General features: G+C 39.6%; 1 protein-coding gene across 4 annotated transcripts in view; it reads left to right on the forward strand.

Annotated features, from left to right (window-relative positions):
* thada (THADA armadillo repeat containing) overlaps positions 1-13,464 on the forward strand; it is a 139,709-nt gene that overhangs the window by 22,564 nt on the left and 103,681 nt on the right. For all 4 annotated transcript variants that reach the window (XM_067421398.1, XM_067421396.1, XM_067421397.1 and 1 more), the window contains 4 exons: positions 1,108-1,243; positions 1,341-1,477; positions 5,264-5,428; positions 5,608-5,774. In XM_067421398.1, coding sequence (XP_067277499.1) covers positions 1,108-1,243; positions 1,341-1,477; positions 5,264-5,428; positions 5,608-5,774 — 605 coding nt within the window. The remainder of the gene's footprint in view (positions 1-1,107; positions 1,244-1,340; positions 1,478-5,263; positions 5,429-5,607; positions 5,775-13,464) is intronic.

Here is a 13,464-nt window from a genome sequence, read left to right on the forward strand (position 1 = left end):
TACTGCCTCAGTGAACCCGTCTCCTCTTCCGCATAACTAGTTACAACATGAAATAAACATGAATGAACATCAGAAGGTATGATGAAAGATACAGTACAACTTCCCAAAATTAGTATCATGTAATCGCTCAATCAGTGTTTCTACTGTGGAAAAACACCTTGTCATACAACGTCACGTTTACCTCAGAATGGCCATTCAATTTTCCAAAACAAAACAAAACAAAAAAACGTGAAAAGCTCCATATTGCATATTCATTCTATTTTTACCCGTTCTTCAATTAATCTATGTTTTAATAAATCCATTTTATGACTGCCACCATTTCAGTGTGTATGTTTAAAAAAAACATAATTGTCATTTAAAATTGTATTATATCGTTATTATTAAAACTTCCTTGTAATCTAAATGTCTACAAGTCAATTAATTTTAACTTTTAATTTTATAATGAAGTAGCAACCAGGGTTCCCTATATAGTTTACAGCATTCGTTTTTTTGTTTGTTTGATGAAGTTAGCCAGTATAACCAATTCGTTATACTGTTCTTGATAGACTCCAAGTAATCAATATTGATTTGAAGTTAATCGAATTGCAAGCTTGTGAATCGAAATCCAATCCAATTGTGAAACTTATGTCAAGGCCCAGCCCTAGTCAATAAATGTTTATTTTTTTCTTCTGGAAGCTAATTTTGTCTTTTCTCTTTTATATTTTTTTTGACCATAGTTCTTTGTCTACATGTTAAAATCACAAAAATATTCCCCCAGATCCCTCAGCTACAATATATTTTGTAAACATGTCACGTTTTCATCTCTTCTGAGTTTGCAGGTCTGAGGTATACTAGACAGGGATGTATTACTAAACTATTACTGCAATTGTCTTGCTAGGCTCGTGCCCAGGGCAATAGAAATCGGAGCATAACACCCCCCTTCTCACACACACCACCCCACATAACTTGAACAGGAAATTGGAGCATCACAGCTAAAACACCTCTTCATGTGCTAATAGCATGCATGTTTATTTGTAGAAAACAAAGTTGCACTCTTTCAAATAAATTGTGTTGAGTTTTCATGCAGTGAAAATGAACAATGAGACTTTTGTGTTTGTGATGTTTCAGTGGTGCAGTGGCTGATGATTTGTCTGAAAGAAGAGATTTTGAAGGCTGAGTCGTCTCTTCTACAGGCTGCTGCTTCCTGTCCTTTATATGGCAGAGTTCACTGCATATCTGCAGTACTCCAACAGCTCAACACTGGGTAATTTCACACATACTTAACCTTTAATCATCTGCTTAGAGGTCTTGGCATTCTTTTTACTGGTGAATGTGGGGTTTATATATTTCTGTGCATTTAGATCCCTTGTACTGCTGTCTCAATGGAGGGCTGTTGTGTCAGAGCTTATAGGCCTGTGCTACAGGATGTCTGATGTTGTGTCACCTGTGGTTCAGAGCTCTTCCCCTGAGGGCCTCATTCCCATGGATACAGAGTCTGGTAAATGCATCTAACACTGTCCTAGCTGAGTCCTAACCAGCCACTACTAGGTCAAGTTATGCATATGTAGTCCCTTTGATTTGTACAAGGTAGCCTCATCTGCAGGATGTGTCGAGGCGATGAAGTCGATCTTAAAGGTGCACTATGCAACTTTCCGTTGAATAGGCGACTGGAGGGCACCTATTCAAAACAAATGTGTAGTTTGATGACGCAAAGTGTGAGCGCAGCATCTTGGGAGATGTGGACTTCACATCACAGCCGGTGGAAAATAGGACTCAGGCAGAAATCACGTTCATGCATGTGGTTAACGTTACTGTAGTGTAAAGCAGAGCAGGACCGAGTGTTGTGGACCTGATCACAGCTGCTGGAGCGATTGTTAAACAAATACCCGCCTCGCGAATACCAGGACTTTTATTATGACTGGACGGGACACAGTCGCCGGGCACTCGCACTGATCCGCTCTTCCGGTTATGATTTTGAGGTAATGCAGCTCTGTTTATCCTATTAGATACATTTAAGTGTGTTTAAAATGATGTTATGACGTTACTCCGTGCATTCACTTGTTCACACTGCTAAGAGTAAAGCGCTCCTGCCAAATAAAAGCCGAAACCGAGGGTAGCGCAGATATGACGCAGTTGACAGGCGAATTCCTCAAACGCTATGCTGAAACGTCCCTGTCCTTAGTTAAAATAGCAATTTTCTCACAATTTACAAATAGTTGGAAACTTCTGGGATATTGTAGGTACTCAACTGAACAAAATATATAACACCGGCCTAGTGGTTTTTGGATATTTTACTGCAAAAATACTACATAGTGCACCTTTAATTGGCGTTGTTGTCCACAATGCAGAATTTAGAATACAGTTGTCCAGCAACATTACAACATATCAATTGTATGAATGCAAAAAGGCTTATTTTATAAAATATTATGTTGATTTGTATATCAAGTTAAATGAAATAAATGAAATTAAATGAAATAAAAAAATTTTAACCTGCAATATGCTCTTTAAAGGTACTTTTCATTTATTTTTTTGAGATAAACACATAACCTTGTATGAAAATGCCATATGAAAAGGTAATGCAGGATTTAAAATGTTTTTAAAAGACATAAGAGCACAAATTTAGCAGATAAAGTGGCCGTTTCGTTGGCTGTTTGTAAAACCGCTGTTTTTTTCAACATCGCGTCATATTACGTCACGACAGGGAGTCGTCTGCCAAGCTCTGCATTGGCTCAGTGCAGAATAGGTTGGTATTCTGTAGTAATCAGTGTATTTTCGGTAGTTTTTCTATTTAAATTTATCATTGTCATGGAAAATTATTGTGTCCAGCCTGTCAGGACATTGAGTCCACAGGTTTCCTAAAAAAAAAACAAGTTAGAAAAGCTGCATTGTGGCGTTTTGTGCAGGTGAAGAGACAGTACTTCACTTCTGCATCTGCTTTGACACACGCGGTGGTGTGTGTGTGTGTATATGTGTGTTCACTTTACACCGCGGATTATCAGCGATATGATGAAGTTTAACATTGCAATACTCATGTAGTTAAAGGATAAAATCAAATGATTAAACACTCACACGCAATGCTTCTTGGTTATTGTTTTCGCATTAATCAATTTCAACATTGATTAATACAAAGTATGTAGGCTACATAAACACAAATGCATAGTCTCACACTTTAAAAAAAAAAAGTCAGGAATTATGTGCTGATAATGTATATTTTATTCAAGCGTATACATCGTTCACTCAAATACATACTCAAAATGTCATACATCCTCACACTATCGACGGTGAATCGGCACAAAATAAACCCATAACACAGAATGAGTGAATAAAGGATCACAATAACACGTTATACTGTCTGTGGCTGGGCCGCGGCGGAGTGTGACGGCCGGTCGCGGATCGGTCAGACGATCAGCTCGGAGAAACCGCGTGAACTGAGCACCGTAACTGAGGCGGGCGAACCGGCCTTAGCGGGCGAACTGAACTGAGCACCGTAACTTAAACAGTTGCGTTAAACAGAGACTAGAGACTCAAAACAGAGACTCGATGTTGCTGCTAGCTTTAGATAGAAAACATAACTTGTGTGCAAATGATTTGTTGAAAAGCAGAGAACAGCAGCCTTTTCAACAGAAACAACCAGAGAGGGAGTGAGAGCGCACGTGCGTGTGTGTGTGTGTGTGTGTGTGTGTGTAAAAAGGCACTGTAATGGTTGCAGCAACTGAGCTATAGCATAATAATACTCATAGATCTAGCCTGTGACATTGTTGTGCATGATTTGGCAATAGGGGACAGCCATGCTGGGGAAAATCAAGCCAAGGTGTGAGAAAATCAATCAAGGTGTGAGAAACGTGCTCGGCTCGTCGTGTTTTTCCTCACATGCTGCGAGCCACGACTGAGGATCCACAATGTCCATGCGAGGGAAAAACATCGTCTGCGAGCTCATGTCAGCAAATCAGCACCGGGTAACGTTACGCCCCGCGCCCGGCTTTAACGTCTAATGTGGACGGCGAGTGTGACTTAAGCCAGATGGTCTTAACTTATTATTAGTTTCTGTTATTGGTATAAATACTCCTAGATGACCAATAGCAGCTTTGCGATTGCCTGATACATAATTATCTGTAAAGTATTGTAATCTGAGCACAGTGTTAGCTTATAATGTTATCAGCCGACTCTCTCACCTGCTCTGTTTTCCACTGTTTCTCCTCACACAACAACTCAAATCCTCTCTTCTGATCGTTGTTCTGTCTAATCCTGGCCTGTCCCTTATTGTGTCATAATTGCATGGCTGTGGTCTGCCAAATGAGTATTAATAAACATTTATAATTTCTTCAGCGTCCGAACTGCCATTGCGATCCATTGTTTTCCTATGGTTGAAAGTCACGGCACACCTTTCGTTATGTCACTTCCGGTTTGCGCATTTTTAGATGCGGAAGTAAAATTTTCTCACAAAAACGACTCAAAAAGCCTTATTAGCGTATTTACAAGTATATTTTAAAGAAATTCTAGGTCCTACATTATTTTCCTATACACTGACTCACTGGAGTCTCTAACCAGCAATATGCTCTTTAATTTGTGGAGAAATTTAATTTGTCATTTTATTTTGTCAGCCAAAACCCCTTATACAGTATGCACCCCCAGGAATTAAGACCACAATTGCTGATGACTCATTTCAGACAGTTCAGAATCTGTTCTTTCTTTGGGGAGACCATAATGATATTTATCGTGCCTTTTGATCTTTGAAACTTTGCAGAAATTTTACATTCACAAACAGCTATATTACACACTACACACAATGTAATTATGCTTTTTTGTAAAATATATATTCACTCTGCAGTTCAACATGCTCTATAGGTAATTGAACTGCAGCCTTTGATTTAATAATTTTACCAAGCTATATATCGCTTTATTAAGATTAACTAACCTTATGACTGAGCCCAAATAGCCAATCAAATGGCTGTGCTGAGAAGCATTGTTGTTATCCACCATTTTCTCCATCACGCTTTAGCTGACTGTACTGTCAGACATGTATAAATCAATTATACTACTCTTTAACTACGGTTAAAAATAAATTATGGCATATGTAGTTTGAATACTAGGTATCGATCCAGAGTGGAGTTTTATTCATTCTGTTCCCAAAATCAGCCAGTAATTTTGAAAACTGCAAATGTTGGATTATACTTGTTTTTCTTTGACAATGACCTTCATTAATTTGACACTTTCCTGATTCTGTGATGCATATTTTGTTGCTCCAGGTCTTATTATTACATAGCATATTTTTCTCTCTCCACAGAGACCTCTGCTGACCTACAGAAAATCCTGCAGGAAATTCAACCTCGTGACACAAATGACTTTTTCAAAAGTGCCAGAGAACTGGACCCCAATGAGACCAGCCATAACAGCGAGCAGAAAGAGCCAGAGAACACCGTTCATAAACAACAAATCTGTAACACTGGAGGCATGGCATAAATCCATTCATTTGATATTTTAAACGGCATCATACTTTTAAACCATTATTTAATTCAAATGAAGGGTTGGTGTTTACTGTAATACATTTCCTGTCCATGAGAGGCCGACATTTGATTAGTGTTTTCAGAGTGCTTATTTGTTTGTAATGTATGTTTATTTGTTGTCTAGGTGGCATTGATGGAGAAGCCTATAGAGTCACTGCTCAGATGGTGTTGGTGTGTTGCTGGAGGACCATGAAAGAGGTGTCCATGTTACTGGGTCATCTGTGTCAGAGCATGACCCTGTACTGTCCTCTCACACAACCAGACAGCAGAGGAGTCATCACGGCGGACCAGGTCAGACACAGACACTCATCTAGTATTCACTGTGTGACATGTATACACACTCTCATCACTCAGATTGTTATAATAGAAGCCACAGGGCTCTCCCTGAAGCCAAGATCTCGGTTACATAAGCGTGTGAGATATAATGGAGAACTGTACCTCATACTGAAGTTTGGAGATTTTTACCAGTAAGTTGATCTTTTTGAGCTCAGGGCAGAGAGATGAGACTTCATGGTAATAGCTAATACAGACTAGCGAACAGCCCCTGAATAGGCGTCAGGAAATGTAATCACGGTGAATACAACTTAATTTGCCATAAAGCGAGGCCTGTTGCCCATTAAAAAGAAAATGTCAAACGCATTTTCAGTTTAGACTCAAAGACTCCTAGAATTAGGCTTCTGTCTATGGTTGAATCCTCTCCCATATGGAAAATCTTCGCTTGATTGTGAGGAAATAATCACACACACACACATATATATGTATATGTATATGTATATGTATATGTATATGTATATGTATATGTATATGTATATGTGTATATGTATATATGTATATGTATATATATATATGTATATATATACACACACATATATACACATACATACATACATACAGGGAAAAACAATACATATTTAAATATGTAAATATATAATATATGTATTGCAAAGTTTAAGTAAAACATTGGATGTTCTTTTAACGGAAAAGCTCCTATTGAGGGATTTAAATGACTGAAATCTGGCATCCGAAAGCACCTTCATTAGCCACTTCGCTGTCTGTGTACAGAACTGGCTAGGAAGAGGGAGAACTCCGTTTGTTGCTCAGTATTAGTCATATTCAAATAAATAGCTAGAAAATTGAAACAGGTCACCGAATGACTCATTTTCAAACAATACAACAAACTGGCTGTATGTTTTTTGAGCTGTTTTCAATGCGTGGAAGCTTCATTCTATGGCACCTTTTAATGTAATCTGAAAGATTACAATTGACATTCCACGCAACTACATTTTTAATGCTTCAAAAAAATTGTCAAGATATTGCAAAACAAATCCATATGAATTGTTTTTTTTTTTAAATTGAATGCATGGGTGGAGAATACATGGGGCCCTTTGTCTACTCACATGTCTGGAGACACAATCACTTTATGATGAACAGATTTAATGTAGGCTTTTATTCAGATATAACCCTTTAGTAGTTTTCTCCTTTAAGTATATAGAGCTGTTTCATATTGGATAATTAGTTTCACTTGTCGCAGTGCATTCTGGGATTGCCTGAATTTTGAGAGAAACGTGCAATGCTGCTTTCATATTTGGCTGAAATGAGGTATGTTAGAACGAAGCCTAATTTTGCTCCCTATGGTTCAAGACAGAAGTTTGCTTATGATGTTTTGAGATGGAGGTTAGGTATGCAGCTTACTAGGGTTTGGAGCAGTGCTGTACTCTAATTCAACATGAACCGTGCCAGCTGCCTGGGTTTAGCAGGGCAGTTATTTTCCATCGGCAGTAGTTTAAACCATGTGAATGTATATGTTGTCTCCTGCTGTGCCCAGCTTCAATTAGCATGTGCCCTCTTAGCATAGTGCTTTCATTTGAGACCAGCCTGCTGTTTAATGGGCCGACTACCTTTCCTATCCTGCATTCTTTTCAAATAGCTTCCTTTTTCCCTGAAGAGCTGAACCACTTCACACAGGACTCATTCACAAGGTTTTTACACCTGAGACTCTTGCAGCGGTTGTTCTGGCACCATCTTAGTCCAATGTGCCAATACGATAAATAAACCTGAACGTTTCCTTCATCCTGGCATATGTTCAAAACCTCCCTGACTTTAAGCCTTGAGTACTTTGAGTACAATATGAACTGTGTCTGTGTACATTCACTCTACATTGAACCAAGCAAAAAATAGCCTGAGGCGTAAAGTGAAAATTCCCTTTCTCAAATGTGCCTGGTCATAACCTACTGACCTTAAGCAAATAGATTGCCCAAAAAGACATTTACTCTACTTCGTGTTTATCCAAACCTATATGGCTGCTGGTTTCTTTGACAAACAAGTGATATTATAAAACACTATAATGAAAGGTTTATATAAGTTCGAATCCTTTTTGTTGGGCAATTTTTATTTTATTTTCTCTCTATAATATTTTTGTATTTTTTTTTTGAATCACCTATTTGAGGTTTTTTCTCTGAATTTCAGTTCATTTACATGTAGGATTTTAGAGTTAAATCATTAACTGGTATCATTTAAATGTTGCATTTTTCAGCACAGCTATCTAGTGGCATTTTCATGTTTAATGCATGTTTATCAAAAATGTATTCATTTTTAAACTTCATTTGTTTTATTTGTCCAATACAAATGTTACTGCCGCTCATCAATGGCAGCTGTCACATTTGTTAGACGACAAGAACAATCCTCTGTAGGCTAGACCCTCCAATTTACCAACGTTTGTTCTGACCTTCATGTCTTTCAAAGGTGTGGCCTTCGAAGGATGGAGCTGCAGTTTGTCTCTCCACATCAGATGTGACACTACCATGAGACGTGACAAAATCAATAAAAAAATTATAGCCAATCAGAAGGGTGTGTGGGCATAGTATCTGGAACAGTACTAGTCATTATTTGCATTCCATCTCTTTCCCTTGTGTGTATTCAGATTTATACTACAGGGCTGTTGACTGCTTGAATCTGATCATGAATGCTTGAATCTGAGCGTTCTAAGGTGTGCAATTATTTTTAGGAAAAATCACAGCTTAAGTAGTCCCAAGCAGGTCTTGACCGCATTACATGTCCACATCACTTCGCCAACTGATTTCAGTTATTACAAAGGTCCCTGCAGCTTACAACAGCAAAAGAACCAAAACCTACTTTGACACTGACAAAGCAAATAAATATGGACAACAATGGGATTAAAATGACTAATTGTTTCCATGTGTTTTTAAATAAAAATGTATGTACGGTAAGCACATACTATTTCTCCCGCTTTATCTCTCACGCAAACCCGTATACGGCATTGGCCCCACACACTCGCACAGAAATAGGTTGTCAGTGCTCTTACTAGCAAGGTAAAAATTGCACTGTTCTTGAGGCAGATAAAGAACTTGAGGCAGTCTCTCTCTCTCTCTCTCTCTCTCTCTCTCTCTCTCTCTCTCTCTCTCTCTCTCTCTCTCTCTCTCTCTCTCTCTCTCTCTCTCTCTCTCTCTCTCTCTCTCTCTCTCTCTCTCTCTCTCTCTCTCTCTCTCTCTCTCTCTCTCTCTCTCTCTCTCTCTCTCTCTCTCTCTCTCTCTTTCTCTGAATAATTCAATGGCCCGTCTTTATAATTATTCTTTATATATGTATAGAAGTTGCACTGGTTTAATTTTGGAGATTTAGCGTATCTTCTAACTGGTGAAGTGAAAATACAGAATTGCATGAGATTTAGAAGTATAGTGGAGGATATTATCATCAGTCTGTTCCTCACACAAAACTGTTATATGACTTTAGAAAATATTGGACACATTGTATTATAAATTATAGTCCTTTTTGTCGTTTTCGGAGCTCTACAGCATTTGCTGATTTTAAGGTTCTTTTGTAGCACATTCTGTGCAGAGCAGGCAGAAGTTTTAAACTCTTCAATTAGTTTTTGATGTCTTAAGCTGAGAGTATAACTTCGGCCAAGGCCAGACAGCTTGATCAAATGTTCCCACTTTGTTTTCTTGATAGGTCGCTGTAGTTTCCAAATCCAGAAATTAGCAAGGGAGGGAACAGTCTTTGCAACATCTTTTGCACTTACAAAAAATGAAGCAATATATCATTAGAGCTGTTACTTGATATCTGTGCGAAGGTTGATCAGAGTGGGAATTTGTTTCTCAGCCAGCGGCCTTCTGTGAACACGTTTATGTGTCAGTACGATTGTTATTTTCACTGCTCTGTCCTGCTAAAATGACTTCAGTACTTTAACAGATGGAGTAGAGTTATTCAGTGATGTCACTGGTGTGGTTACCATGGCATATTCGCCTGTTATGTAAAGGATGATCTAATGATGCTGCCGGGGTCCACATGGCTTGTGTTTGCGGTTTGTGTTTATGCCTCATACAACATCTTTTTCCAGACCACATTTCTTCAGAGGGTTCGGACCGAGCGAGTGTTTATGATAGTGAAGGTTCTGTTTCCCAAAGTGTGTGTCCTGCATCCTGTTATGGCCTCCGTCGCTGTGGAAACGCAGCACATGTTTTCAGACTGTGGAGCCACCATGGCAACTGTAAGCAGTTAGTCACATCTTGATGGTGTATAATTCCTTGAGTTAAGAGTAAACTGCTTCTCAGTAGGGGATCGTTTTCTCCATCATTGTGGTACCCAAAGAAGTCGTTCTCCGGTCATTTAACCATCAAATGCTCTGTACGGTCAAATCTGCCAGTTTCTATTGCGTTGATTACCTTTAAGAACTTTGATGTGAAATTAAAGGACATTTTTGTCTCAATTTCTTCTTGCATGTTTAGTTTGGATATATGGGCTAAGTCAAGTCACCTTTTTTATATCGCTTTTACAATGATGATTGTTTCAAAGCAGTTTCACAGTGTTAAACAGGAAAATATTGCAACACAATTTGATTCAATATATGGGCTAATATAAAACTAAGGAAGTTGAAGTTGTCTGGCTTGCCCATGGTTTTGGTTAATATGAGGCCTCTCTATCCTGGACTGGAGAGGGCTGTGACTAATTTGGATAATCCAGTGGAGGTCATAAGTACTATACTCTGTTTAAAGTTGGCTGCATTAGCTTGAACTGTTTCGAGAGCTGATAGTGACTAAGGCACAATTTTAATCCTGGCAATTCAATAGTAGGGATGGAACGATTACTGGTTTCACATTAAAGGGGGGGTGAAACACTCAGTTTCAGACAATCTCATGTCAATCTTGAGTACCTATAGAGTAGTATTGCATCCTTCATATTTCCGAAAAGTCTTTAGTTTTTTTATATTTATAAAAGAAATATAGGCTGTACAGAGGCTTTCCGGAAAAAAACCGACCGAACCTTTATCGCTGGGACCACTCTGTCAAAAACACACTTCTTTGGTATGATTTCGTGAAGTCCTGTGACAGCACTGACTGTGGAAATCCACTTTGCGACACGACTGAAGCGATGTTGTGAAGCTTCCCATCATTTCTGCGTTCAAATCGGTTCAAATGCAGCGCTGCCTTCCCGGAATGCTGTGCTGAAGCGTTGAAGTCGCTCGACGTCACCCATAGGAATAAAGTGGAGCGCGGCGCGGACTATAACGACATAAGTGTTCACGGACGACTGGATCTGCACCTGAGCGAGTGTTTATGGGCGTGCGCATGCGCGCACCCTACCGGGAGAAGAGCCCGTGCGGCCCATACAAGGACCTTCAGCTCTATCGATGTCAAGCCAACCCATACTCAAAAAAAACTCTCCGAAACTTGTGAGAAACCGGAAGGAGTATTTTTGACACAGAAATACTCCATCAAATGTCTAACATTAGTTTTTGAAACTTTGTCTATGTTTAGGATGGAAATCCAAGTCTTTAACAGTGTAAAAAGCTCAGTATGCATGAAACAGCATTTCACCCCCCCCCCCCCCCTTTAAACCACAGTAAAATGGACTGACGGTTTAGTAATATCATTTAAAAATTAATTTGAATTAAAACTGTTAGTTTGATTTTTATCATGATTTTGAAAACGTGGTAAATACTGTCATGACAGCATCAGTCTGGCGCAAGGTTGTTTTTTGAATTGCAGAAGGCAGTGACAGCACCGGGAGATTTTAGAGCCTTCTAAAACGACTAAATCTGAGGTGTGGTAATATTTTGGCTTTTAGAAAAGTCCTGAGAGTTAATCAGGTATGGTCACCCTGTCTGCAGAACAATAAATAAAAATAAAGTTGCTGCAATAGGAGTAAACACTTCAAATCTTCAGAGTCGTTTTCATGACCACCCACTGTTGTATAACGAACACAAGGAAAGTAGACTTTGACCTCAATACCAAAACTACGTCTGGGAAATAATTGTACAAAAAGTTTTGAGTTGAAATATTTTATCTCACTCACTTGAAATTTAAGTGAAACTTCCACAAAGAAATGTTTGCAGCAAGTGTCTTTATACCAAAGACGAACTATCAAATTCAGACAAGACTAAGGTGACATAATATGCATAGCGCTAGTCAAAACCTTCCAGCGGCCGTCATGAAGCTTAAATATTCCATCCCACAACTGCTAAATTTCAACGACCGCACATTTCCGGCGTGCATCGCGGTCATTAAGGAACTTGGACTTCTGCACAGACGGCGTTACATCCATAGAGGCTCTCGTCGCGGGCTAGTTTATCATCAGCCTGAAAACTCTGCATCAGCCATACCATCCATCTGGACCTCCGTCGCACATCTGCCGCGTCATCACAACAGTTTTGCTCTCCGTTTTGGCAACACGGGAAACACGGGAATCACCGCGAGATCTCACCAATCTAAACTGGATTGCACGGGAAACACCGCGAGATCTTTTAGCACAGCGCATGACAGAAAACGTGGAGTGGATTTTAGTGTTTTACGGCCAATAACGAGATTCACCACCCCATCAACGCTCAAAATAGAACTTTTTAATGCACAATCCCTCACAAATAAGTCATCTTTCATCCAAGACCACATCATTGATAAGAGATTAGACCTTATGTGCTTAATGGAAACATGGCATCAGCCTGCAGTTTACGCAGCACTTAATGATGCCTGTCCTCCTGGTTACAGCTATTTGGAGAAAGCCCGCTACACTGGTCGTGGTGGTGGCTTAGCTGTAATTCATAGACAATCATTGGAGCTGTCTTTTCTCCCTCTGCCCACAGTGTCATCATTTGAATACCTTGCTTTTAAATGTAAACCCCCTTTTTCGTTGACAATACTGCTCATTTATCGGCCCCCAAAAACAAATTCAGTTTTTATCTCTGAGATGCATGACTTTCTCACAACACTCTGCTCTACTTCTGCCAACATTTTAATATTAGGAGATTTTAATATTCATGTAGATACCCCCTCCTGCCACCTGGCAGCTGAGTTTCTGCAATTATTGGACTGCCTCAATCTCCAACAGCATGTGGATGGACCCACTCATTCTAGGGGGCACACTCTGGACTTGGTCATTTCCAACTCTCCTCATATTAGAAACCTCTTGGTGTATGATCTGGGTGTGTCTGACCACCAGGCCATCTCATTGGAGCTGCCACGCCCCTCTTCCCTTACCAAAGATTCCCGTCAAATTTGCTTCAGGAACCTGAAAAAGATTAACCAAGACTCTTTAACTACAGACCTTCAGCAATTCTCCTCTGTTGATCTCTCCTCAGTCTCTGAGTCGGTTGACTTCTACAACAAGTCTCTGAGCAGCCTTCTAGATCTTCACGCACCTGTCATAACTAGAATGGTCACCTTCTCGCGCTCAGCACCCTGGTACACCAGCGAACTGCGGAAGATGAAGACGGTTGGGCGCGTACTTGAGAGGCGTCTCAAGCTCTCAGGACTCACTGTTCATAGGCAAGCCTATAGAGATCATCAGAAGGCCTACGCAAGGTGTTTAAGAGATGCTCAGTCACAGTTCTACTCTAGCATCATCAACAATAACCCTGGAAACTCCAAGAAGCTTTTCTCCACTATTAATCTCATCCTCAAACCGCAAACTCATTTTCAGAAGCCACAGAAGAGAGGTGCAATAAGTTCATGACCTTTTTTAGGAACAAAGT

This window comes from Pseudorasbora parva, chromosome 17 (genome assembly GCF_024679245.1).
Source record: "Pseudorasbora parva isolate DD20220531a chromosome 17, ASM2467924v1, whole genome shotgun sequence".
Lineage (NCBI taxonomy): Eukaryota > Metazoa > Chordata > Actinopteri > Cypriniformes > Gobionidae > Pseudorasbora > Pseudorasbora parva.